This window comes from Gymnogyps californianus, chromosome 4, assembly GCF_018139145.2.
Source record: "Gymnogyps californianus isolate 813 chromosome 4, ASM1813914v2, whole genome shotgun sequence".
Classification (NCBI taxonomy): Eukaryota; Metazoa; Chordata; class Aves; order Accipitriformes; family Cathartidae; genus Gymnogyps; species Gymnogyps californianus.
In genome coordinates, this window is record NC_059474.1 from 32400488 (window position 1) to 32428114 (window position 27627).

A 27627-nucleotide genomic window follows, 5' to 3' on the forward strand; every position below is an offset into this window, starting at 1 on the left:
GCACAATAATTTACTTCTTACACCCCACGTACAGTGGTCAAACTTGTCCACATGGGCAGCTTCCTGTACATGATTTCTGCAACAACATTACCGGTTGATGATCCTAAATGCCTTTGCAAATATAGGGAAGGGCATTTAACAATGCTTTTCTGTAGCAATTAATTGTAAACACTGCTTGGCAGGTAAAGGGATAGATATATAACGTTTAGGAATCATAGTAGAACTGAATCAAAGTCTATGCTGTTTCTCAGCAGTTCTGCTGAGAGAAACACAAGGAAGGACCCTTGATTTTCTGCGATTGTCATATGTTCTCATTAGTCATCCATATAAATTACAGATTAGTATTAGTGGTGCACATACATGCATTTCAAGAAAAACTTTCACTATAAACCTTTCTAAATTTTCTCTTTCTCGGTCTATAGATGCTTTAGTGAGTTTTAGACTTGATCTTTTACTGTTTACTTATTTCTCCACTTTTGTTACTATGTACAGAAAACTGGATTTTTTACATTTACAAATGTAACCTCACTTGGTAATGAACTTTTGAAGTGTGTGTGTGTGGTATTAAAAAAACCCAATAACCCAGAAACATCACTTGAAGAAAAAATCTGGGACTGTTTACTTTAACTTGACTTATATATTCTGTAACAGCTCATAAAAAAATCAGAAGTTGGGTCTGATGCTATTAAACAGTACTGTACTCATTTGACTGTAAAAATGCCTGACTATTCCAATCTCTGGGGAAAATATACTTCTCAAGGATTCTGCTACAGGAGGCAAGTAATTTATAAAAAGTAATGTATTTTACTTTTTGTGTGATAGAAGTTTGTGGGTTTTTTTTGACTAGTTAGAACAAATTGGAGTCTACCAGTGTTTTAGATATGTATGAGTCATTAAGTAGGCAGTATATATTACTATACAGATATTTGCTTTTAGTCAAGACTTATTTTAAAACAACTTTTTGAACAACACCTACTTGAGGTCTTGGGAAGGTTCTGCTCTGATATGGGGTGTCTCCACAGAGTGCCCAAACACTGCCCCTTCTGTGCCTAAAATACATAAATAGAATACAGTACAATTACTTTGGAAAATAAAAACACATTGAAATGTATGACCACAAATTGACATTTTTAGGACAAAATATCTGACTGAATGCTTTATTAATGATTAGCAATGTTTCTTCATATTTATGTTTGCATTTCTGTGTCAAAAACTGGATCAACATCATGTGAAACTTTACAATTCTGCTTATCAGTAGATGAATTTCTCATAGAAATCTGAAAACATTTATACATCCAAACTTTTCAGCACTGACTTGCCTGAATGCTCATCTCAACACCTTGGAGATGGATAGTTTTACAGATAAGGAAAAGAATATCATAGGTTTGTTTGACAAAAACACATTTTAGAAATGTCGACTATTTTTTGCATGATGCTCATTTTGATCACTTAAATTGAGATGCCAAACTTTCAAAAGTTTTGAAATAACAGTCTACCACCTGAAGTTGCTAGCCTGAATCTCAATATCTGACAGCTTCAGAGTTTCCTTCCATCAGACTTTTCTCATGGAAAACTTTTGTTCTCGGAGAAATTAAAGAGACTTATCTGGAATTGGTTCAGTTTTAGCATTGGTAGTGGGTGCTCATGTATCTCTTACTGAGCACTCAAAATCGAGGCAAAGAAAATGGCTAACTATTTCCTAAAATTGAATTGATTCTCTATTGAATTTTAATTTCTATAACTAGGTCCAAGTTGCATATGATAATTCCATATTTTGAATTACATGACCAAGATTTTCAATTGAAAAACTTTTCAAAAGACTTGATTACAGCAAGTTCATTGTTAAAATAATAGAAAACTCAAGAAACTGACACACAGTGAACAGCACTATAAAATCAGTATTTGTCTTAACTCTCGGACACAAGGATTGAACACATATGAGTCATTTATACCACTCAATTTAAATTTAAGAGATAGCAATAGCCTACCTATGTTCTTAGGCATTCAAAAGTTTGTCCTCTTTTTTTTTCCCTGAACCCTATCGTCATGTTTATTTTTGTTTACTGATTTGTCCAATGCCATTATTTTTGTCTTCCACTTATATAAACTTTAGCTTTTTTTTTTTTTTTTTAACAATATCCATGTGCCTGTAAGCTTTTACTTTCCTTCTCTGAAGATGGTGTACTGGGCCCTGTGTAATGAAAATAGCCTAAAACCATTGTGTGAAAGTCTTTCCAACAGAGAACCACTAGTAAAGATGAAAGAACTGAATAAAAACACGTGTAAAACAGGTAATGCATTTACCTTCTATCATTAGAAATAAGGTCAAGGAAACTGTCTGGGATAATTATAGTTGATTAGTAAATATTCTGGGATTAATTACCATATTTCAACAACAGAAGTTTTCTTGTGTTATGAGCCTTGAATTCTGAGTAAACTTAAATATATACCAACAGTATCTCACAGTAGCTGTGTAAGAAGTGCTCAACAGAACAGAGGCACCACTCTAATTGTTACAATATTTTAAATACAATAAAGTATTTTCAAGTGTTTAAATATTTTATTTAAATATTTCACAAGTATTTTCAGAAATTTTGGCTGTTAATGGAGATAGATATTTAGATATTTTTTGCAATTAACCAATAACATTTAGTAAACTGATCTTACCAGGATTTGAAAGCAGAATGAGGCTATAGGATGTTGAACTGATAATAGGATTTTACAGTGTTAAGGAGAAAATGTCCTGAGCAAGAAGCCAAAAAAACCTAATTAAACATTAAACTAAATTACTGTCAGAAAATCATAATTGTTAGTCATCTTCTAAACTACACTTTCATTAAAAAAAAACCAAAACAGAAAAAAACGCCCTTCATTGTAAAATACTCTACTGGTATGGAGTATCCAAGAGAGGAAGAGGGGATTTCTGAGAGTAATGAAGTAATTGTCCTAGGTTTTTATCTCCAGAAATGTACAAGCTTTACAAATATCTTGGCAAAGCATACCGAAAACAATTTCATTACAACTGCTGCTTTGAAGATCTCACAAGAAAACAACCAAATCCACTTTCTATAACCAAATTTTGCTGAGTGTTATGGAGAGCCACAGGAGGGAAAAAACAGCATATCTTTTTACCTAAAAGTATTCATGGAGGTGCTGTGCAGAATCTGCTTTTTAAACCTGACATTGCCTTGCAATTCTACTACCTTTAAGAGACAGAAATAGCATGTCTGTATAGCCAGGCTTTCTGTCACGCAAAATAAATCTCACCCCCATCTATAACGGCATGCAAGAAATTCTACGGTAGCTGAATATCAGAAATCAAAGAGTGTGCTTCCAGATCCTGTTCACCTTTTTCATCAGTAAAATTAAATACTTTCAAGGGCTTTTTGTGTTTTTGAAGGTGGCAATGGGATGTGAAGATGTAAATAACTGAACAGGACGCAGAATTGCCAGTCTTTACTTATGAGAAGACCACAGCTGTAATGTTTGAAAGAGCATTAATGCAAAGATGTATAAAACATCACTGTAGTACGGGTCAGACACTAAATCAATCAGAAGTGCCAAAGATAATATTAGGCAAAGACTGATAACAAAAGATAAATGACAGCTGGTTCTAAGCCAGCATTCATATTTCCTCACTTTCAGCAGCATTTGTTTAAAAGATGAGAAGGCGTTTCTCCCCTAACATAATAGAAATTTGGAAAGAAAGACCAAGTTTGTCCAAGCAGACTGAAAATCCAGGCAGGTAGAATTAAGGATAAACTGATATAATTAAATAAAACATAATTAAAACTCAAAACAAACCAAACGTGCTCCTTCTGCTATTTGAAGATACAATCCCACATGTTTTTTTTCTTCTCATATGGCCTCAAAAGTAAAAGTATAACAGTTCTTGAGGTAAATGCTTCATCCTCAAAGAATATGCTATCAACAAGTTCAAAAATATCTCCATTTCCTTTTATTTTATACTGGAAGAAAAGCAGGCACTTACAATTATCTTGTTTTTAGTAAGAAAGGTAAAAAAGACCAGCCAGCCAGAATTTACTGACATGTTTCCAGCAGTTAAACATCAGGATCAAGAAAAATGGAAAGGGATTTTCCAGTAAATAAAAGACATGGATCAGCATTACTTAAAAATACAGAAGAGAAGAAAAACTATAGGAAGGTATTCTTTAGTTTTTAATTTACTATGTGTAAATCTGTAGTGCTTTGATGGGAAGCTAGATCATGTAGTTCAGTACTGCTTAGGAAATGGTGCTACAAACATACCTTTCTATGAATAATAAATATAACAATATAAATCAGGATTCAAAGTGAATAGCATGATTTTTTAAATAAAAGAAATATGCTGTAGGTATTTAATAATTTACAATGTTAAAACACTTATTTTTTACAGAAATAAGACAAGGATCTATTCACTGTATTCCCTGACTTACAGATTCATAACCAAGACTTACTTTGAAATGAGTGAAATTCTAGAGAGAGATGAACGAACACAAAAAAAAGAATAAAAAGGAAAGACTTGAACCTTCAAGCCCTTTCAAGTACAGCTCAAAAGGAAGTAGTTAAGGAACTGAATTCAAAGGAACATAAGTTAGAATAGATAGCTATAAAAAGTGAACCTTTCAGAGGAAATAAAATAGCAAGGGCACGGAGTATGTGCAAAGGATGTAAAATCAAAACTGTAAGTGCAACTGAATAAAATTACTCCCACTTCCAGCTTCCAGTGGAAGAGAATGAGTTAAGTAAAGACCTTGCTAAGAAAGAAGCATCCGTGAAGGCAAACTACTGGTCAAAGAATACCAGTTGCTATAGAGGTTTCTGAGAGAAATCCCACTAAATAGCACAAGTCAGGCAAAAAGGCCAAAAGTGCAATTCTGTATTTATAGAGAAACCTCTTTATGCACAGCAGATTTATAAACATCATACCTTTAAAACATACTTTTTTGACACAGAGCAAATCAAAGTGACCCTTTTGCTACAAGCAAAACTAGTCACACGTTCCTGCTGAAACTGAATATTCAGAATTCAGAGACACCAGTGTAAACTACTCATTTTTGCTCAATTTACTTGTTCCTGAAATTCAGCCTTTGGGAAATGACAAATTTCATAAAAACAATGGAAGAACAATGTTGGTATTTGGTGTCATATTGTATTTGTTTATGTATGTGCATGCTGAAGAAATTTTGTCATTTATTTAACCAGCAAATAATCCTTTTGTAATTTATGAGTTAGCTCACACAACAACACTGGTACCTTTCAGTGACTTAATAACTGACTAGCATGAAAAGACCGGCACCTGAGCATGTTGATTAGTAGAGCTAATTTTTTTGTGAAAAGAATGCCGGCTGAAGAGTTGATGAGCCAAGAATCAAAAACTAATAAATTATTTTGCTGTGAAAAATGAGCCATATATTAGCATTATCCCACTCCTTCACATCATTCTTGTAAGCAAATCACCTCAAATATACTGATAATGGAATTGTGTAGCATTTTGATGTGTACAAATTATATGGCATCGCAGCGTCACAGGCACAGCTGAATCTTACTGCCTTGGTCTTTCTTTAGGTTTTTCAGAAATGTCAAGTAACAATATGATGAAGTACTAAGATTATGCAAGTATTAGACTGTAATGCCAATTTGTCCTCTGAGTTAGAGAGTTTAAAGAAGAGTTTGCAAAATATTTATCATTTTTGAAGCTTGCAATTTTACTCATTGCAAACTCATTATTAAGTTAAAGCATCCACAGGTTTCACAGAGAAATATGAGCAATTAATCAAGATTGCTTTACCATTGAAGAGACCTTGAAAACACAGACTTTATGTTCTAAAGGTTTAATTGCAATAAAAAACCCATTTCTTAATTCTTTTATCATGTGTACATAGCTAAAATTTAAAAGTGCCTTTGTGAGATTAGCTAGCTGTTGTTCAACACTAAGACCTTGGAAGAGCTGATCATTGCCAGACTTAAAAACCAGAAATATTCAACTAGGCAGATCAATGATTATAAAACAACCACAGAAAATGCTTGTTGCTTCTTTTTTAAAAGCCCAGTTATTATAATTTGTCTTGCGCTGATTAGAAACCCAAAGGAGTCAGAACGCAGCTTCTGGACCACATGTTGATTGTGCACCTCTTCAAGACTTTCAATTTTAATAAATGGCTTGACATTTAATTTAGCTAGGTACTTGTATTAAAAAAGCACAATGCAACTGGATTTTTGCTATGGAGGTGTACCTGACTGAAATGAAAGTAAGTAGGTTATTTTATGAAAACATGATTGGCATGATTGCTGAGATTTCAATCTTGAGGAGTCCCTCAGCAGCAAAACTGACTAATGTTAAATAGTGAATGTTTCAGGTATGATACCGACATAGCCATATTGGAGGTATATTATAGGTAGGAAGCTGTAGTATGGCCTGACTAGATGCAGCTGTTCACTTGTAAACTAGAGCATGAGTATTGAAGTCTTCAGAGGTAAGCCATTATTCAAAAGTAAATTCCAAAATGAATGATTTAGATTCATTACTCAAGGCCCTTGAACATGACTAATGTTTGATGCATATTTTCTGTATGGCAACCTTACTAAAGTAAGACTTCTACTAAGCCTCTCATTTAGATAAGAAGAATGAGTTCCCCAATAAATTAAAATTCAGCATCTTCAATACGATAAATTTTGATCAAAGCAAATCACAACTCCAGGAAATACTTGCAAAATTGCAGAAGTCAGTATTTATCTTCTTAAATATCATCTTAACTTCTATTGAGTACAAACATTTGAAACATTGCTTCCTAATGGTGGGCAGCTAAGACACCTCTTGTCTTGCAGTGCAAATGAAACTGGATTATGCCTATGTGTTCAGCTGCTCATCCACATACTTGTTTGAAGGTTCACATCCAAAATATATGTTTGGCCACCACCTGGTTTACTCTGTTGAAAAAGTGAATCTATTTGAATAAAATTTGGACTGAGCGTAGTAGAACATAATTCATTTGATAATTGGAAATGGCTACTCTAAATGCTACTTCTGGGATGAAAAAAGTCAATATATTTAAATGAAACTGCTAAGAAGTCACATTAAAATTGAAAATTTCTTCAAAACATGAATGAATTTGAAAAATATATAAGAAGTTTATGAAGACAAAGTTTTAAAAAATAATAATTTTTTTAACATCTTTTACTTTTTTCCCCTATGATGTATGACAGATGGAGATACATGTGGCAATAAAAATGATCAACTACAACCATTTTCTGCTTGAATTGATACTGTCTCCTTGAAAACTTACAACAGCTAGATATATGAATAGATCTAAAGCTTACATTTAGATTTCACAGTAAATAATTCCTAAAAAACAAACAATCATCGTCTTTTCCTAGATATATATATATGATAGTCTGAATTTGCATGTTTCTTAAAATTGTGTAAATGATTCTGGGTTCACAATAGTGGAACACAGAGCAAAAATTGTCCTTGTCTACATTCAAAAAATTGGATTTTAATGGGATTATTTTTGTATTTAATAGATCAAAAAGACTGTATTTTCACTTTGTTGTAGAAGATAACCCTAGGATTTGGAACACTCAGGCTTATGCTCTAATGAATAGTTAATCAGTTACAAAACAGAATTGCTGTTTCCTTGATGAAAAATGAATGAATCAATGAATTCTATCAAACTATAGTCAATATCAAACAACAGTCAAATAGTTGCAGGGGACTCACCTGGGAAGTAAAAGAATGGGACATGGACTTGGGTATCGTGAGTACAAAATGAAGGCTTTAACTTAAAGGCTAATTAAATTACCTTATAATTTTATCTTGATTTTTACTAAAAGCAAAGTGCCATATATTTGTACAGAATACTATGGAAGAACGTTAGAATCTGAAGGGGGAAAAATGTGAGAATGAGAAAATTTTTTCTCACCTAGTTTGAAGAACAATCAGCGATAATTTCCCATTTTATAAGCTTTCTGAAAATTCTATAACGTACTGCTGCCTACCTACAAAACCTAGCCAGGAATGTCTATGCAATTTGCTTCAAAAAGCTCTAAAACAAAAGAATTAATGATTAGCTTTTGACAAAAGGGCATTTGCCCTTCAGTTAAGACATTCCATAAATAGTTTGATTTTGAAAAGTCAAAAGCTCAGAGGAATTTATCAGGAGTTTCTCCATTAAGTCTAGACATCTCATTAGTTGCCTAAATTAGGAGTACAGATTATTTATATTTTATCTATAGCCAAAAAAAGAGAAATTGGCATCTCTGGAGATTAGTTAACTACTGATACCGGACTGAGACTAGAGCAACAAAGCACACAACCTAAGCACCTTGAAGTTTTTGCCTTCAATATCTGGTCAGCAGTTGACACATCTGAATTTTATCTAAATTGGGAAAGCTTGTTTGGAAATCTCACTTTGACTATATCAGAAGTCATCTAAGTTACCCTTAGCATTAAAACTGATTCATAGGATGCCTTGTATAGGTTTTAGCGGCCAGTTCTTTATGCCATATGTAAATGTGCATTTATTTCTGTTCTCTACTTTGCCATTAATGCAGCATACTGAAAAATTGTTACAATTATGTGATAATTACTGCTGCATTCTTACAATTTAGTAAATTGTTTTATTTATGTAAAAGGAAGCCACAAAGCAGCAGGACTATTATCCAGATTTTTGAAATAGCTCTACTATAGCATTTTTACTGTATAGGAACTAGCATGCCATAGATAAATTATGAACAAATATTTAGATAAATGCATTTGTGCACCCTGTAAAGGGCACTAATACACATATAAAAAGTCCATCATATGCAAGTATATAGTACGTATAGTCACTGTAAAAACACCTTAAAATACTTTTGAATTCATGAAAAAATGAAAACGTGAGAAGAATCCTCACATGTATTTCTACAATGTTGAAATGGAGATATGTTGATATAATGCATTTAGGTGCCTATTAGACCAAAATGAAACAAAAATGTTAGTATCTCCAATTATTGAAAGTCATAATTTTTTTTGCAGATATGAGAAATAAAATGAAGCTATAATATCAGTTCCTCACAAGGTTGTTAAAAAGTTTCTATTTGATATTACCACTACTTATCTTGATTATCACCTATTATGACTGTCTTTCTATTCCTGATCTTTATTAATGTTCTGGTTTTCTCTCTAGAAGTAAATTACACAGATGAATACAGCACATTCAAACCTGGCATTACCGTAATGCAAAAGGGCAAATGACTTAACTTAGGTAAGTCTTTACGGCAGTTTTAAATGGAAATTCTACAGCTGTGAGAGAAAGGGTGAATGTGAAACAATAATTTTGTCACTTACTATTCTCACCTTCAAGTCAGCATAGCAGTGAAGCAAGCCCTTTAATTTAGCAACAAAATGGAAGCAAGTGTATTTCAAATCAGTTAACTGCAATGACTGTAAACCACCAATCGTCATGCTAGCAAATGCATGCCTATGTGTGATCTGTATTAATCACAGGAAAGACAGCATATTTTCTGCAGGAAAGGACAAAATACTAAAGCATACTGCAATATGCTAAAGTTGGCCAAAATACGCATCTTTTGCCAAAGACTCAGATGTTTTTGCAGGCAAGAACCACAAGAGAGTTGCCACATACCTTGCAGAGGCTATGGGAAGAGGGTTTATGGCAGTAATTTACTGCTAGATCTACCACTCCATTTTCAAGATGGGACTGAGCTGGTCACAGAGTAATTTATCTGTGCCAGTCTCAATACTCCCTTCTATGTCACCAAGGAGCACTATCAGGACTCACATTACAACCACAACTCAGATTACCTGGCAAACCTTGTAACAGCCCAGCTCTGCTGTGAGTCTTGTGGCATAACCCCAGTCCAGTCTTCACTCTTTTGCTGTTTGTGAGTCAGGAGAGACTCAAAAATCACACTCTCATCACTGCTGCAATACACCTATCAAACTCACTGTAAGACTTTTAAGGTTTAAGCACCTTTCATTGCCTTGCTACATACCAAGGCATGTCTGGCTAAAATTAGCAAAGCAGGCTTTACTTCTGCATGAAAATTCGGTGTGGTCAGCTGCCAGAGAAATCTGTTGTTCACATCTTCTTAGACATGAAACTACATTATGTTCAGGTGCTTTCAGAACAGAATAGTGAATACTGGGCACCAGGATTGTCATATCTAGGGAACAAAACGTCATACAATTTGACAGTCATCATGAAATCAATTCTTTTGCTTTACCATTTTTAAGTTAAAATTACAGAAAAAATATATTTCCTATGTCCAGCTATCAACAAAAGACCTTACCAGGTTCAGAGATAGGTTAAGAGACAAAAAAGAAAACCTTTCTTATTTTGCATTTTCTTCAGATCAACTCTAAGAGGTATTTCTCTATATTATCTAGTTAACAAACTGTCATGATGCTTACCAATCCTGCCTTTCAGCTTTTGCTGAAGAGAAACTTACTTGGAAAGACCTCTATTCTTATATTCTTAAACCTTCCAAAGGAATTTATTTCTTTTAGATTCCATCTTCCTTGTCCTTTAGTCTCCCTCTGGCCTCCAGATATCTTATCACTGTAAGAAATATGTTCTGTTTTTTCAGCAGGATACTCCCTCTGCTCCTTTCCTTGTTTTATATTAAAGGTTCCTTTTAATATCTATACTAATTTTTCACATTAATGCTTTGCCAAAATGAAATTGTTTTGAGTTACTGTTAGTTTTGCTGTCATGAAGCAAAAAAAAGTATTTTCATTAAAGCTTCAAATTCAGAAACTCTAATTGGTCTTTTTCTCTCATCCTAAATCTAAATATAAACCAGGGAGGCAAGGACAAGAATGACAGTGAGAAGAAAAAAAATTGCAACTATAAAAAGCCTGAAAACAGTCCTGACAGCTAAAACGTGAAACAAACTTGTTGATAAATACTCTTTCTGCACAGTATGCTTTATCTATTGCGTTTTCTCTGCTCTACACTGAGAGCGTAAAAACAGATTAAAAAAGTAGTCCATCATTTGGTAATGTTGCTAAGATAAAAATAGCAAAAGTAATACAACTGGTTTGCTTGATATGAAAATAAATATTTTTTAAAAAGGTATTTCCATTTGATGTTTAATGAGAAAAGACTTTCAGATGTGACTACCATTCCCACCTCATGCTTTCGACCATAAATCGTGAAAGGAATTTTTCAAGTGAACCTAGCATTTGGCTACTGCCAGTATTTTGCTTTGTTGATCTTGGATACACCTTTTGTCTTAGCATGATATCCAGGTACTTTGAAAGCTTTACATGATGCTGTATCTAGACCTTTGACCACCATAACGTACTTGCTTTGCAGAAAGCGATGCAGAAAAACAACATGAAAAAGCACTATTCCTAGTTACATTGTAAGTGGTGTAACCTATAGTACCCGCTGTCACTTCTATCACGCTTTATGTACCAGATTGGTTTAGAACGATGACGACTTAAGGGCAAAGTTTCCACTTGAGCTAAATGACATTTTGGCATTTGTAAAGGAAGAAGGCTGCCTGGAAGAACTGAAAGCATGCTCACAAATACATTTCAAATGTTTTATAAACCTGCTATCGAATAGCTTCAATGAAAACCAAGATATTTGCTAAAGAATAGTTACCATAAAACTGAATTCTAATGCTTTCTAAGTAGGAACAGCTAGATAAATGTATCCCACTATACCCATTACTAATATTAGCATTGACAGGATCAGTACAAGTGTTCTTCATATAGCAAAACAGTAAAACCTATGGTATGCATATTCACTTCAGTCTATCTATGAATGTAACATATACCATCAGGAAACATTGACATGTAGGTTTTAGTGTGGGCTACCAACTACGCTATGAGGATTTCTGAAAGGAGAGGTCTCTAGTTGCTTTACCTTGCTAAGCTCATTCATCCTTTCCCTTCTTGTAGTGAAGTGTGTTTATTCATGCAGCTTTCTCATTTTCCCCTCACTGTACAGAATCTTACTTAAAAGTGAAGTTGAAAATACATACCAAAAGTAACTAACTTCTAAAATAGAAGTATGGGAAAGTTTCTCTGTGCAAAGAGAAACTGTACACAGAAGGAAATAAAGGACAAGAGAACGGTCCCTTTTTATGGCCAAACCCAAATTCTTTTCATTTTCTCTCCAGTAAAATGAAAGGGTAGCTGTAGAGTGTTATTTTAGAATGTCAACGTGGTTAACCATGGATGCTTTAGTTTGCCAAGATGTGATCAAAACCAGCCACATTTGTTGTGTGCTCTTCCATTCATACAGTTCTAATGCCATTTTGTGAATTAATCCTGTGAAATGACAGTGTTTTGTAGTGTTGCTCTTTGTTTCAAAACACTGCAGTTTGGCACTAACTTTGCTCAGTATCATACCTAGGAATGCCCACCTCATCAAAGCATACAGTTTGGACCAGTATACTTGATTGTGACAGCATTTATTCAAACAGGAACCAAAAAGTCTGCATTCCTAGATTGGCACTGATCTCCTAGGTTTGGAATGGAATATCCCAAAACTCTGTACCTCTCAGTTCAAGTAAAATGAAAGTAGTTAATAAGACCTGACAAGAGATCACTCAAAGAAAAAATATATAAAATTAATTGCACAGTGTTATGCACAATTGTATAGTTTGAAATAATAAGGTAAAAAAAGAACAAAGATTTAACACTTTTGGAAAGAATAATAAAAATTAGAAATGACAGTCAATGAAACTAATGAGAATGACTTTTAGAAATGTATCAAGCATGAAGTATATGCTAGTGAAAGTAGATTAATTGAAAAGCAGAGAAGGAAAGTGAAAAGATAAATTTTCCCCAAGGAATTTAAATATGAAATAGGAAGAGGTCCTTGCTAAATTATTTATAAATTGATAAATGGGGATGTTAATTAGTGCAGAAGGAAAATCAAGCGACTCAATAAAATCTCAGCCATTGTCCAAGATCCTAAGAACTATTTATTACTCCAGTCTTGCAAAGTTCCTCATTGTATGCTTTAGCTTCAGTGGTATAACTCACGGGACCAAAATTCAAGCACACATTTAAATGCTTTGTAGGATTACTGCCAGAATGCTTAGCTATTGACCTTGCAAATTCAAACCCAAAGGATGGGCAATGTAGGTCTGAAAAATGTAAAAGTGCTGAAACCAATGAGGCAACTAAAATGACAAACCATGGGTGAGAAAAATGTATATTTTAACAATCTATATAATTCATAGCTGTTTTTAAAAAACTTTGGTGAACTTAAGCATCAATTCAGTTTATTCATTCAGGGCTCATTCTTGCTCTTGTACAATTAAAAGGCAAACCTTATACTGATTTCAAGCTCCAGGCTACTAGTTCCACATGATGGGGGGCTGGCAAGGATAGAGAAGAAGCATCATCTGTTTTGTATTTGCTTTCAGCAAAATTTCTATAGAATGAATTTACTGACAAGTATGTTTACTATCATAGTGTTTTGAAAATGAATATGGCAAGATAAATCTTGGTATTTTAATTACAAGTTTTGCACAGGCAACTAAATTCCAAGGATTAAGCTTATCTAATAATGAAACAAACATACTTCTGATGTATGTCAAAAAAGCTTGGATTTCAAACCCTAACAAGTCACAAAAAAAGTAATCATGATCAAATCACCGTCACAAATTATTTACTGAAATTCAAACAATTAAATACAAGAGATGCAATTTGTTGACAGATATTTCACAACTGGAAAGTCACCCATTTCTACAGTGGAACTGCTTAACACAATACATTTTAAAAAACATATTAGTTCTGTTCTTAGAAACTTGTCTGAGCCTGGTGATATTCACACATTTGGAGAGGCTAGGTTGTCAGGGGCCCTTAGATCAGTCCTATGACTATAAAATTACTGTCCCTGTCATGTTCAGTTTATCTGGACCTAAATAACCAGGTGACACTCGAATTTAGGAATTAAAGTCTAAGAAAGAGGTAAGAGGAAGAAAGAAATTAATTCCTTAAAGAAAGAGACTAGCTGAGGTCTGAAGAAATTGAGAGGGATTTGCCAAGAAGGATGCTTGCTCTGATCTGGGAAGCCCATTTGAAAATCTTCAGGGATTGCTTACAACAGAGGACAAAGTAGGAGAAGGTGGTCTATGGAGGATATGTTTCTAAGCCAGGAATATCTGACCAGGTATAAACACAGTATCACATAGCTGCTGAGAGTCAAGGCAAATTCAGTCAGACTAGGGTCTACACCAATGCAATTAGTTTCAAGACCATTCGTGCTAGATTGTGTCTAGTTAGATTTCAAGTAAAGGGAAAACTTGTTTGTATCCACATACAATATACTATTTAGACTTACCTTGTGATTCTTGTCTGATGATCAGATCTCAGAAAAAGGAGGCTTCCCCCTGGAGAAGTGCCTGCTGGGAAAAACTGGTTTGGCTGGTAGATGGAAGAATTTTGAATAGGAGTGGTAGTACATAATGAAGTTCTATTCTATCTGAAAGACTTGTGTTCATCTTAATGACAGGTCTCCCAAGAAACAAAAGTATTCATGGGGTAAAGAAATAAAGCTGTTGACCAGTCACTGTCAACAGCCATGTGGAAGGGATGAGAACTCTGAAGGACTTCCCTGGAACAAGCCAGAGCAAAGGTGTTAAGCATATTGAAGAAGTGCAGACAGTAGAGCTGGCAAATGGCTTGCCTGTCTCTCAAAGCACATGCTAAAAGGCAGCAGAGAAAGCCAAAAAAGTAGGTGCTAGTTCTATGGCTGTACAAACACTACTTGCTGGACCTTGGTTGGGGATGCATGCCCTTCCTTCTATAGCAGAGGGATATTCTACCTCTCTCATAATGCCCCATTGTGCTATGACTTGCTCAGGATTTACGGAAAGACTTCAGTGTTCCTCTGATTAATGAAAAGGAAAATCCTAAGAAAGGAATAAAATTATTTGCTATTGTTTTTCTTTTACTTTGTAAAAGAGAAAAAAGGAAGTTTACACTTAGCTTGAACAGAAACACACGCAAAAGTCAAATGAGAGTTTTGTAATTTATAGGTTTCATGAGTGGTTAGTTAGAGATACAAATGCAGAGCTAGGTGCAAATGCATATACTGATCTCTTTTTTTGGGTCATGCTACCCACCTGTTTTTTCGTACTTAACACTGTATTATAGCTAAAAAAACCCTTAAAGAATATAAATAAAACTACAATGAAGAGGACTGTATCTAACCCATGTTAGTAAGAATTATTCTAATGTAAATTTCTGCCAGAATTCTGACTCTTCTATCAGTGTTGCATGTAGAACAACAACAGTATATTGTTATACTGGCACCTTCTAGACGTTACTGAAACCTGATTGACCTTGTTAAATTGTCTGCAATCCCCATCTAGTCTTGATACATGTTTTACGTTAAAACCTTGTATAATCTACTAATTTCACATTTTCTGTAAGGTCTTAGTAAATGATTCGCCCTCTCTACTCCGCTCTCATGAGACCCCAACCTGGAGTACTGTGTTCAGCTCTGGGGCCCCCAATGTAAGAAAGACATGGACCTGCTCGAGCGGGTCAGAGGAGGGCCACAAAGATGATCAGGGGGGCTGGAGCACCTGCCCTATGAAGACAGACTGAGAGAGTTGAGGTTGTTTTGCCTGGATCCGGGGAGACCTTATAGCAGCGTTCCAGTACTTAAAGGGGGCCTACAGGAAAGATGGGGAGGGACTCTTTATCAGGGAGTGTAGTGATAGGACAAGGGGTAATGGCTTTAAACTGAAAGAGGGTAGATTTAGATTAGATTTAAGGAAGAAATTTTTTACTTGGAGGGTGGTGAGACACTGGAACAGATTGCCCAGAGAAGTTGTGGATGCCCCCTCCCTGGAAGTGTTCAAGGCCAGGCTGGATGGGGCTTTGAGCAACCTGGTCTAGTGGAAGGTGTCCCTGCCCATGGCAGGGGTGTTGGAACTAGATGATCTTTAAGGTCCCTTCCAACCCAAACCATTCTATGATTCTATGATAATATGCATATTACATTTATCAACATTAAATTATTCTCCCACAAAAATATTCTTGTTTTTTATGGAAAGAAACTTTTTATAATTTCTGGTATAAATTCAAGAGTGAGGTAGGGTTCCTTTAGTGACTGATTGTTCTGATAAATAAAAGCTCAAAAAAGCCCAAAATATTAGTTAGTCATAAAGTATTAAAATGCAATAATAAATAACATGAAGCATTTAAAGTTATTTAAAATAATAAACAATTCTATGTGAATAATACAACTACATGTAACATTTAAAATAAAATTAATACAGAGAAGGCTTCTTTTAAACAAGCAGAAACTTATGAGAATTGTGCCTGCCTATAACAGTGACAGCTTCAAAGAGTAGGACATTACTCCTAAGGTTAGAAAGAACAAGTTTTATTGAATTTACATTAGTTGGCTTGTGACTAGAGATAAAAAGAAAATATCTGATCTCCTCTAAGGCTCATTCCTTGCTGTGATCATTAAGTTCAAAACCAAATCAGGATCAACCAGCTCATCTTCAACAGATGTTGATATAATTTGTTCTGTAGAAGAAAATGAAGGAAATTTTACATTCTCTACAGTTAAACTATTCCAGTGTTTCACTATTTTTTCCATGAAAAAGGCTTGTTTTTCTTTTTTCTTTTTTTTTTAAACTGACAGAGAGCATCCCTTGTTTTTCAACAGGTTGTTTCTCAAGGCCTCAAGACGGATCTCTTATTCACTTTGATATTTTTTTCTTCAAGCTAAACAGCACCATCTTTTTGTCTTTTTCCTCAGAGATCATGCTTCTGGACAACTAATCAGTCTCATGGCTCTGGATTCTATCCAGTTGTTTACTGAACAGTGGTACACCAAACTGGACTAAGCACTTTGGAGAGGACCTTGCCAGTGTTGAATAGAGCAGAAGATCTGCAGACTCTACTCCTGTTTACACATTCTAGCTTCATATTTGACTTTCTTGCATCACAGTATGCTCTTCAGCTTGTGATCCAAAATCCTTCTTAACTCTTTTTCTGAGGACTCCTGTGAGTCTTACTTAAGAATTCTCTGAGGTTTTAAAATTGACCTCTGGAAGTCAATTTGATTTTGTTTTGCTGTTATCTTTCCCTGTAACTTACAAACAAGGGATGTTCTCATTACCTGGTGGTTGCCCTCTCTCAGATTTCCTTCCACCTTCACATTCTCAGTTCCTCCCCACTGATCAGCAACACTCCTTATGTTACTTTGTCAACACTGTGTCATCCTTATAATCTATAAATCTTTTGTACAGTCTGTATTTTGATCTTTTCTTTTTTCCTAACAGATGTCTGTCTCTGTAGTTAAAAGAACAAGAGGCCCCCAAACATTCCAAAATGCTGTCACCAGGCCCTGTGCATTAGATGATTCTTTTTGTTTATAAAAAAAGCTTCATCTGTATAATCTTTTTGGTTTGGTGGTCAACATTACCACACAGGTTCTTTGCCCTTTCATCAGTACCCATGAAGTATAAATCCATTTGCATTTTGAATCTCAGAGCAGCTATACATTCTTCAGAAGCATGCATTTCTGCCTGGATATTGAGGTTTTTTTGCTTCATTCTCTTTTTATGAGATGATTCTTACCACATACAATTTCACTTCTTTTATAGAATATATGTTGATTTTTGCCACTCTTCCTTCTGGAATTTACATTACCCATTCTGAATTCTTAGACATTTCTATCTACACTTCTTAATTTTCATACAGACATACACAATTCTGTATTTTCTGAACCTTGAGCAAAGCCACATTGTTATATACTTCTAATTCAAATACAAAGGCATATATACATTGATGATATTTTTCTAGAGCCAAAATGATGGCTTATTATGTTTGTGTCTTGGTGTGCTGAATTTAATGCTGTCAGACACTGTGAAATGTAAGCTTGTCATTAGCCACAATGAGGATAGGAATTTAAATTCATGATGTAGGCTGAAGGCTGCAGGCCATATTTTCGTGGGTGACATCATTTTTTTTCTGGAGTTGTTTCCTGTGGGCAAAATTGTTCCTAGCTTATAGGAGTCTGCTATGAATAAGCTTTGAGATGTATTGCAGAGCAGAAATTATTTGAATCAATGTTTTTCACAGCTTTGACTGCATACCTGCTTTATAAATAGATCTACGGGTAACAGTGAAGTCCAAGATGTTACTGGTAGAAATCTGCTAAATTTTCCTCTCAGTAAAGCTTTGTTTCAAACTGTGACTGCCATGGACTCAAACAGTACCTCCCTGTGAGGATTTCTGTATTTATTCTTTCTGTTACTTTCTACCTAAATTTAGAGTCAAGATCTTCCTGTTCATTCACATAAGTTTTGAAAGTATGATGTATGTCATGACATTCTTGTATGATGTCACCATGCAGTTTACAGCTACTAAATGCATTACCTTGTACTGAAAGTTGGGCAAAAAATTTGCCCTAAGATTGGATAAAAATAAAAGAGCCACTTTGTAGTGGTTTCAGATAGGATTCAGAGAAAACAAAGTGCAGTTCTGACATGTATTGCATGGCTCACAGTAAGAGGTACATCTGTATATTGTTTGGGAAAAGTCAGATGCCTGCAATATTTCCTAAAAATGTAATAGTATTCCTCCTATTCTGAAGTCTTTACAAATTGAAATCCAAATGATCTCATCTTCTAGCATCTAATGAGAATACTGTTCCAGGACAAAGCAAGATATTTTTGGCCTCTAGTATCATCATTATAGGACAAGTATCTGGAGCCAAATAGGCTTTTCATTGAACCTAAATCCTATAGTGCTTTGCAGCCTGACCCTTATCTTCAACAATAGAATTTTGTTTGCAGGCAGAAATAAATCGAAAGCAAGTACTTTAAGGCAAAAAAAGAAAACGGGAATGCTGGAGCTCCTTTATGATTCACCTTTCCCTCCTGTGAATAGCTATATCTTAAAAATAGAGATGGCTCTGCTGCCATAATTTAAATGTGCATTTTCAAAACTAGCAAAGCCTGAGGGCAGTGAGTGTCAGGCTTAGCTCAGGTTTTAAGACTTAGAATTTTACTACAAAATCTGAACCCAATTCATATCCAGTTCCTGAATCAAAACCTTCTGAATGTTTAGTGTGTGTTTTCCAAACAAGCTGGCTTGGTTTGATTTAAGAGTTATCTCAGCTTACTAATAACGGGGCAATTTTCCACTGGGCTTTGGCCCTTACTTATGCCATGTGGATTTGACTGGTATCATGCAATTCAGACCCTTCAAAACTAGAACTCTCTGGATTCTGCACAGTCCTTCAACAGGGAATGTGGAATATGATTGGGAATACGATGCACATATTGGCAGTTTTTCCTAAAAATATTCTTTCTTACATTGGTCACAAATATCCAATAGCTTAACCTTGGTGTCAAAGGTTTAACCTGAAAACCAGATTCAATCCGGAAGCTAGAAGCAGTCTCTGGATCAATACTGCCTTGTACCAGAACAGAGTAAATAGTCTCTTCACTAACTTTGGGAAGCTGCTGGCTGTGTTCTGCAAAGGAACAGCTCAGACAAGTACAGAAACAGCTCAAAAACATAAGCCCTATTTAATAGAATTAAATAGATTACAGCCCAGAAGGAGAGGAAAGGATTGAAATCTGTCTTCTCTTATAACTGATGTTATCATGAAAAAAGGAAAAAAAAAAGTTGAATATGGAAGGAAAGGCATTCAGAAAGCAAGGATTATACAAAGGTTGACTCTCTAGGTAGAGGATGATTTTCCTCTACCTAAACATCAAGAGAGTGTCATTTTGCTGGTTTTTTTCCCTTCCTTTTCCTTTCCCCTGCCTGACTGTATGCTGGCTCCTTCTATGTCTCTGTCTATAGAACAGCCTTGTTGAGTATTTTTCAGTGGAATGGCTGTAAGAAATTGAACGTATTTTCCTGGGCTGGCAGAACTGTTTGCACATTTGTCTGCTTTTTCAGAAAAACTTTTATCAAGGCTTCTTTCTCTTTACATACATTCCTGAGACCAATCATTCTGTTCCTTGGCATGTTTTTGTTCAAGTGCCAAAAATGAAAATCTTTCTTTTGCAAACAAAGTGTTATTATCCCCAGGTCAATGTAGTCCTCCAACAATCTACATAGTCACCTGCAGGCTGATGTAAGTACACACTGCTTGTAATCTGAGCTGGCTGGATGCATTCCACCCCTAACTAGAAGATATAAAGCTATTTGTGCAATGTCCTGGATAAGAAATTTATTTATTTAGTCTCACCACTTTTAGCCTGCCTATAAAACTTCCAGTTCCTAGATAGCTTGGAGCTCACATATTTATGCTTGTAAGCAGCTCGATAGTTGTACCTCAAGAGTAATGCTCTGACAGGTTGCTCTGTTGCCAAGTGGTTAGACTCCTGCAATAATATTATCTTTCAATCAGAGCTCTCATACAGACAAGTCTGGACATTAAGTGCTTCCTTGAGATCTAAATAAGCTTATCAGAAACCTTATTCATCCAGTACATTTTGGGGTACATATTAATGTAGTCATTACTGACGAAACACAGAAATTATATATATGTAATGCATTTTTGTTACTGACAGATGATGACAAAAGAATTCTGGTTCATTCAGTGTTCAGGGTGCTGAGAGTCTGGCATATCTACTTAAAGGTTTAACTTTTTGCTACAACATCAAATACAGTAGTTTTACTGTGGTCACATAATCTGCCTGCATAAGCCAGTTTAAAGTGATTAAGTGCTTCCCTTCATTTTGTGCCACTTCACTCTCCAAACTCCATCTGTCCTGAACGACAATTCACCAACTGAACGTGGCGAATCCAAGATCTTCTTTTCCATTCATACTGAAATTCCTATTCAGTCCCTGAAGGCACTAGATATACGTCTACTGTAATAACAACATACATCAAATAATCATTTATTTTTCTACATTTCAGTACTAGTTATAAATATTTTATTTCTACTTTTCCAACCTAATTTGCAATTCACATATATTTCCTCATATTTCTGTCATATTTCCTTTTTATAGCCATAAGCCATATTTCTACTTTATCATTTCCTTTTAACTACTCTGGAAGACCTTTCTATATTTCAATTACCTGCAGACTCCCAGTCCTACAACATAATCTTAAAATCAAAACTGAGGTACTGATGCACTCCTTTGCATGTTAATTCTGGATATTATTAGAATATTATTAGAGTGTAAGTATGTAGGTATCTTCTGAAGTTTCCTTGATACTTCAAGGCTCTCATCTTTCATCTAGTGAAGTAAATGGCTTTGATCAATGCCATACTGAACCCACTATAAGCATATACTTTGGTGTAATGAAAAAGATACTTGCAGCCCTTCACAGATTTTTCCCTGACACTGTTCTGGTGTCAAAATAGATTTGACCTACACATGTCCTGCTATTAATCTGAGAAAGTTTCCATTAAAACTGAAGTATGCTATCTTCTGTCTTTCTTCGACTTCCATCTTTCTACATCTTTGCTATTTGACAAGGAAGAAGGCTCATATGAGGTCACAATGGTCTGCAAAGTTTTTATGCCTCTTCTTTTTATTTTTCCTACTACTGCTAGCAACCATGGGCCAGCCTTATTACAATTGCAATTCCCATGATGAGATCTACTATTATGTTTGAAATATGGAAACAAAGTGATCTTCAGCTAATTATATCAGCTCACACAATACAGACATGGAGCTCCATATATCGGAAAAGTTTTGTTTCAGTAAATTATGTTAGCAGTTGAACTCTATAGAACTATTAATAAAATCTTAGTAAAATATTAACTGACAAGTTCTTAATTAGCTTCTTATTTATTTTTAGAGGAAAAATATTACTGTTAACATATTAATTATCATTATAACAAAATTCAGTTTTGTCCAGAAAGGACTTCAGGTCCTCTGTTAAAAGATTATACCACTCAGACATGCAGCAATAAGGGATGAAACAAAATAAGCCAGCAGTTAAGAAAGTAATAGGAAAAGAAATAAATTAGTTCTCCACAAAGGTGAGCAATATTTTCCAAACAATCTAGACCGGGTTATTTAGAAAAAGAGATACAGCTTATTTGCTGCATCTAGAAAACACAATAGGATTTGACTGCAAAACAGCAATGGCTACTGATGGAAGACCTATGTGGTTTAATTTACAAATCCATTTTTGCCTTGTCTTTTTTTAAACATGACTAATAAAAAAGCCACATGTGCAAGTACAACGCATTTAGAAGAAGGTACCTAAACCTGTAACAAATCAAGTTACGCTGTTGTTTTTATGGGTCCTGGAAGAAGGGTCAGAGATAAAATCATGGTTAAATAAAGAACACTATAGCCAAGTCTGAATGAAGTATATAGATCAGAAGAACATGCAGGAGACAATACAAGAATTAAATTGCAGTCTCTTCTCCTTCAGAAATCATAGAGAGAGAAATACTCTTTTCAGAAAAGCAAAATGTTTGTATAATTTGGATAAAACATTGTAAGTTTAATGGAAAAAAAAAAGTTTCTGATAATGTGCTTTTAGCCTTAACTGAGCAAACCACCTCAAAAGTCAGAGGACAAAAAACCTCTTAGTTATGTTGTCCAAAAAAGTGTTTTGCTTAGAATGTAACTAGATGACCTCCATTTTGCTTAGTACTTCATATACAGCTGCTAACTACAAGTTTGGTTTAAGAAAAAAAGAGGAAGACCAACTGTACTAACAGAGACATACAGTGAAAGTTTTTATAGAAAGAATTATAACCTTCTTTCATAGTAGTGTCTCAGAAAAATGAATAGTAAGCTAGACCTGCTTAATCTGTTTTCTCAAAAGTACTCTGGCAGGATAAAGCTGAGTTGCGATATATGTTTGTACTGTCACCGACGACCGTGACAAATACAGTGTTTTCAAGTTCTGCTACAACAATATCTTAAAGAGATTGTATTGCAATTAAAAGAAATATGAAATAAAAGCATAGGGCTGAAAACTTTGTACTAAGATTTAAATAACAGAAGTAAAAGTCAAACAGATACTCTTGCTCTGTAACTGCAGAGGGAGTGAAGTGCTATAGATGCTGTCCATTCATTGGGACAAGGTGAATATAAGGGATGGAGAAAGGTTTAAGCATGTGCAGAAAGGAACATGTGAGCCCACCAGAAACTCAGCTCCTTATTCCTGCTTGTTTCCCAGATCTTTGGCAATATGTTTACTTCATCATGCTTTTCTCTTCCCTCCCTACAAAGCTCTATGATACGTGTTAAACTTGGCAGTAGGAGGCATTCCTGTGCAAAGGGGCAATAGTCAGCTGCAATTCTAACAGCTCTAACAAAGCAAAGGTTGGATCTTTTTTCTTCTTTCCTTCAAAGATAAAGTAGAAAAGAGCTAACACAGTTAAAAGAAAAAGCAAAAGTAACGATGGAAGGAACAATAAGAAGTCTAAATTAAATCAGCCAACTGCCTAATTTTAAGTGAGAGACTCTTAATAGGGATATATATAGCTGCAATATCTCTAAAACAAAAAGTACTACTTCTGACTCCATAATTTTCTTATCTGGGAAATGTATTGATATCTGGATTACTAGCCTTTTTCTACTATATCTTTCCCCTTGAAATAGGCTGCCTATATAAAAAATTACAAATAAAAATGCTACAAAAATAATCAATGAGAAGCTGTAAACTTAATCTTTCAGGTGTTTATTAATCAAGAATTTCTTATACTGCTTTATGATAGATTGCTTTTTAAAGCTGTGCATTACAAAAGCATTCTTCTGAATTGAGAAATATTCATATAAAATTAATCCCACATTGCCATAGTTGTTTATAAACGCCCATGAAATGGGCATGCTTTAGAAAATTAATTACCAAAATGCATCATTTATTGGACCCATTCACAGTGAAGTGTTTCCAAAGAGACACTATTCACAGCTAAGCAAGAAAATAAAATCAGGTTTTCATTGTAGTACCACACTTAAATAACTACATGTGAGAGTTTCATCTCCAAATAAGCACAGCTTATTTTTGCTTTTTGATAATCATTTTTTGTTTTCTCTGTTCTTCCTATAACTCTTTTCCTATATTCACCCAAGGCACCATGATTATCAAAACACAGGCTTGAGAAAAATACACTAAAAAAAAATTTCTGGTTGATGTTTGACATTATGATGCCTTGCCAGGTTTTATCAGTCATATCATGTCATACGGAGTAATGCAGTCTGACTGATGCACCTCACAGGGACTCATCACCTTTCATGTGTTTGCTGAAGAATTTAAGATATCACACGATCTTTGGACAGAATTCAAAGAGCTACTATATGAAAGAAAGATTTTGTTATTTTATTTTTCCATGAAGCTAGAAATCTTTTTTTTTTTTTTACCCTTTGGGAATTTTTTTTTTTTTTAAATACTTTTCTTGAGATTGCATGGATCCTACATCTTTTAGTCTCCATTGGGAAACCTATGTTAAATAATTTCAGCTTTAGACTGAAGTCAAGAGTAAAGTATAGATGTCCCATTATAGCTTTATTATTTGGCTGCAGATTAGTACTTACGCTGCAAGTCTAAGTCTTTCAGAAATGCTCATTCATTTTGAAATCTAATACTCTTCCCTTCATTCTGTGGGATAATATTTTTCTTCTCTAACAAGATGACAGAAGGGTTAACCTAAAGTGGGCCCTAGGGATTTAAAGCATAAAATTTTGAAACTAGCCTTTTATAGACTCATTATAAGATAGTTTACTAATGAAATCTGATTTCAAGACAAGATGATTATCCAGAGATTAGAAAGAATGATCCTAACTTCATTAAATTACTTTTGAATGAACACAAAAGCCAATAATTTTCAAGTGATTTTTAAAAGTAAATTACTCTTTCAAATAACTATTACAAAACACCTTAACATGTTTTTCTAAAGAAACTGCCTGAAGTGCTGGACATTAGGCTATTTAATGGAACATAATTTGTGTGTAACTTCATGACCTAAATGACAACACTTAGAACCTGATAAATCCTCTAATATGCATATTTTCTTTGTGATATTTAAACACTGCCTAAATTTTTCTTTTGTGTGTGTGTGTGAGTAATTAAAGTCAATGTTTTTATTATGTTAACCCTAAAATAATTTTTCTAGTTCAAAGAAAGAATTTCTTTGAAAATTCAATCCTAACTCTTGTTTATTTTTCATTTTAGCCACAGAAGGAAAATCAATTACTTGTACAAACAACTCTAGTAATGAGATTCTCTGGTAGAACTCAACAGGTATACAGTAATCCCTGAAACTCAGATGAATATATCAAAGCAGCATTAACTTAGGTTTTCCTAGCATTCACTTTTTTTTTTTTTTTTTTTTTTTGATTTGGGCAGGGGTGCTTAATATAAATACACATACAGTCAGGTGTATTTCTAGAATTAAGGAGAAAATCCTATTCTTTTCACAAGGAAAAATCTTATATCCCATGCTAAGCATCATTGAATACATTTTCATTAGTTGTTCTGCTTTCCATACCACTGATGTCAACGGGTGCTGTGGGAACTCAAGCCACTTTGAAGTTAAAGACAGTTGAGCAGTGCTTTGCTTTTGAAGTCTGATAAAAAAAATCACCATGACATCTACAACTTATGATTACATTTCTTAATGGCAGGAAATCTAATCCTCAGTGCCATTTGTAAGATGTTTTAACTTATGATAAATGCTTTGAAATCTCCTGTGTCAATTGTATGTTTAAGATTAACTTTCTCAGTATTTAATATTCTGATCAGGTTTGAACCTCGGCAGGATTCAGTATGATTCTCTTTTTTCTTCTTGTGTTATTCCAGTTATTGTCTTAGGTTTTGCTACGGTAAAATTCTTGTACAACTACTATGTATGAAGAATTGCTGCTGACTCAACAAAACACTGATGTCTCCCTCTCCTAACCCCAAATTTGGTAAACCAATACAATTTAGTGTATTATATCGGATATTGCAACATCACTGAACTGCCTGCTTGTAAAAGCCTTTTCTTTTGGTTTAGCAGTATTAAAACAAATTGCTTGGCTTGAGAAGATAGACAGAGGTCAGATAGGAATGAAAGGAGAAGAAAAGTTATCCCACGTATACTGGCAAGCAACAATCTTGAGGCTTATGAAGACAGTTCAGCCATAGCTTGACTCTGGACTTCCTGGATCTATTTTAATGCTATATCTGGCATTACATGGAAGCAGAACTACCTAATTTTTTTTTTTTTTTTAAAAGGCTTAAAGTTGCTAATAATGCATTTCTTAGTTTTACAGACCAGAAGAGAATATCTTATCATAATCATCATAAACCAGAACTATCTTATACTTTCTACACAACTGAATTTTCAAACTAGTAGGTTGATTTCAAACTCTGTAAAGTAGGTATACCCAGATATAGACTGACCTAAAGCTAAACACCCCTGACTGATGAAATAATTCAAGTTTTGTATCTTATTCTAGATTATGAGTGGATAGCTCAAATCCAGCCTAAGTTCAGACAAGATTTTATTAAGCAGTCAAAGTTAAAGTATTTATCTAAACCAAACTTAGGTAACGGATTTTTTTTTATAAGCTAACATATTTCTAATATCAAATGAGTTACTGATATATAGATATATATGTAATGATGAGAGTAAAATAGCAATGAGAATTATTTTTCTTACTTTATTGAACAAAGGTTCAAGTCAAAACAACGTTTCTACTTACTACACTTCAGCTGAGCCTCCTAAAGTAAAGCAGAGTACATACCCTTAATTCACATGGAAGTTAGACTTGATACCTTGTATACAGAAAAAACAAAGGTCATAGTATATAACAATAGTTTTTATCATTGTGAAGGGGCATTACCTAAACAAATGGTATAGGTATCGCAAAACAATGCTTAATGGTAACATACAAAAGCCAAATCACTGTGGTAAGGGTGATTTGTACCATTGTTGGTCCTGCAGAGTTTAAATTCAAATCTGCCTTTAGAGGAATTGATTTTTAGATTATGCAATATCTTTTGGTTTGTCAAGCAATCACTGATGATGAGAAGACTTCTTCCTCTCCAGTGGATGAAAATTTTGTAGAAGACTGATAGATTAATTATTACTAAGGGTATTAAAAAAAAAAAGAGTTTACATCTGTTTGGAAACCTTATTATTACCGTACCTGTTACTTTCAGTCTGTCGGCTCCAATGACAATCTCATCTTCATCTGCAGAAAACAACACTTTTCCACCTTCACTTGCCCTCACTTCAAATCTTTTACACTGGGCCTCCACAGCATCAGCTCCTGAAATCAAGGAAGTGAATGTTTCATCTAAGATATTTTGTAAGAATAAAAGTAATCATCAGCCTACATGGAATATCCAAAACATGTCAAATACACGAGGATTTTATAAAATACTTGGCTTTCTGTAAGCTTGGTAGGTAATTTATATTATAAAATATTGTTAAATTAATTTACAGAATAACTACTGCATATCAGGATAGAATTTAAAGTAACTATGAAAAACATCTATTTCAGTGTCATGTGTGGAAGTCAACACAAGAATTTAGAGTGTACTTAAACTCTGAGATCTTGAAATGCCAATTCAGACAGAGCTTTCTGGGGTTTGCTCAGCTTAAATTGCAGTTTCTTTCCAATGGAAAGAAGATAACATAGGAGCCTATTCCATAAAGACCAACAAATCAACATAGTAGAAAAGGGTATTTTTTGTTCAGTTCT

At 34.5% G+C, this 27627-nt stretch overlaps 1 protein-coding gene across 1 annotated transcript in view; it reads right to left on the reverse strand.

Annotated features, from left to right (window-relative positions):
* SGCZ (sarcoglycan zeta) overlaps positions 1-27627 on the reverse strand; it is a 434991-nt gene that overhangs the window by 23518 nt on the left and 383846 nt on the right. Inside the window, exons 5-6 of the mRNA XM_050896531.1 lie at positions 27070-27192; positions 977-1049 (exon numbers count right to left, since the gene is read on the reverse strand). Coding sequence (XP_050752488.1) covers positions 977-1049; positions 27070-27192 — 196 coding nt within the window. The remainder of the gene's footprint in view (positions 1-976; positions 1050-27069; positions 27193-27627) is intronic.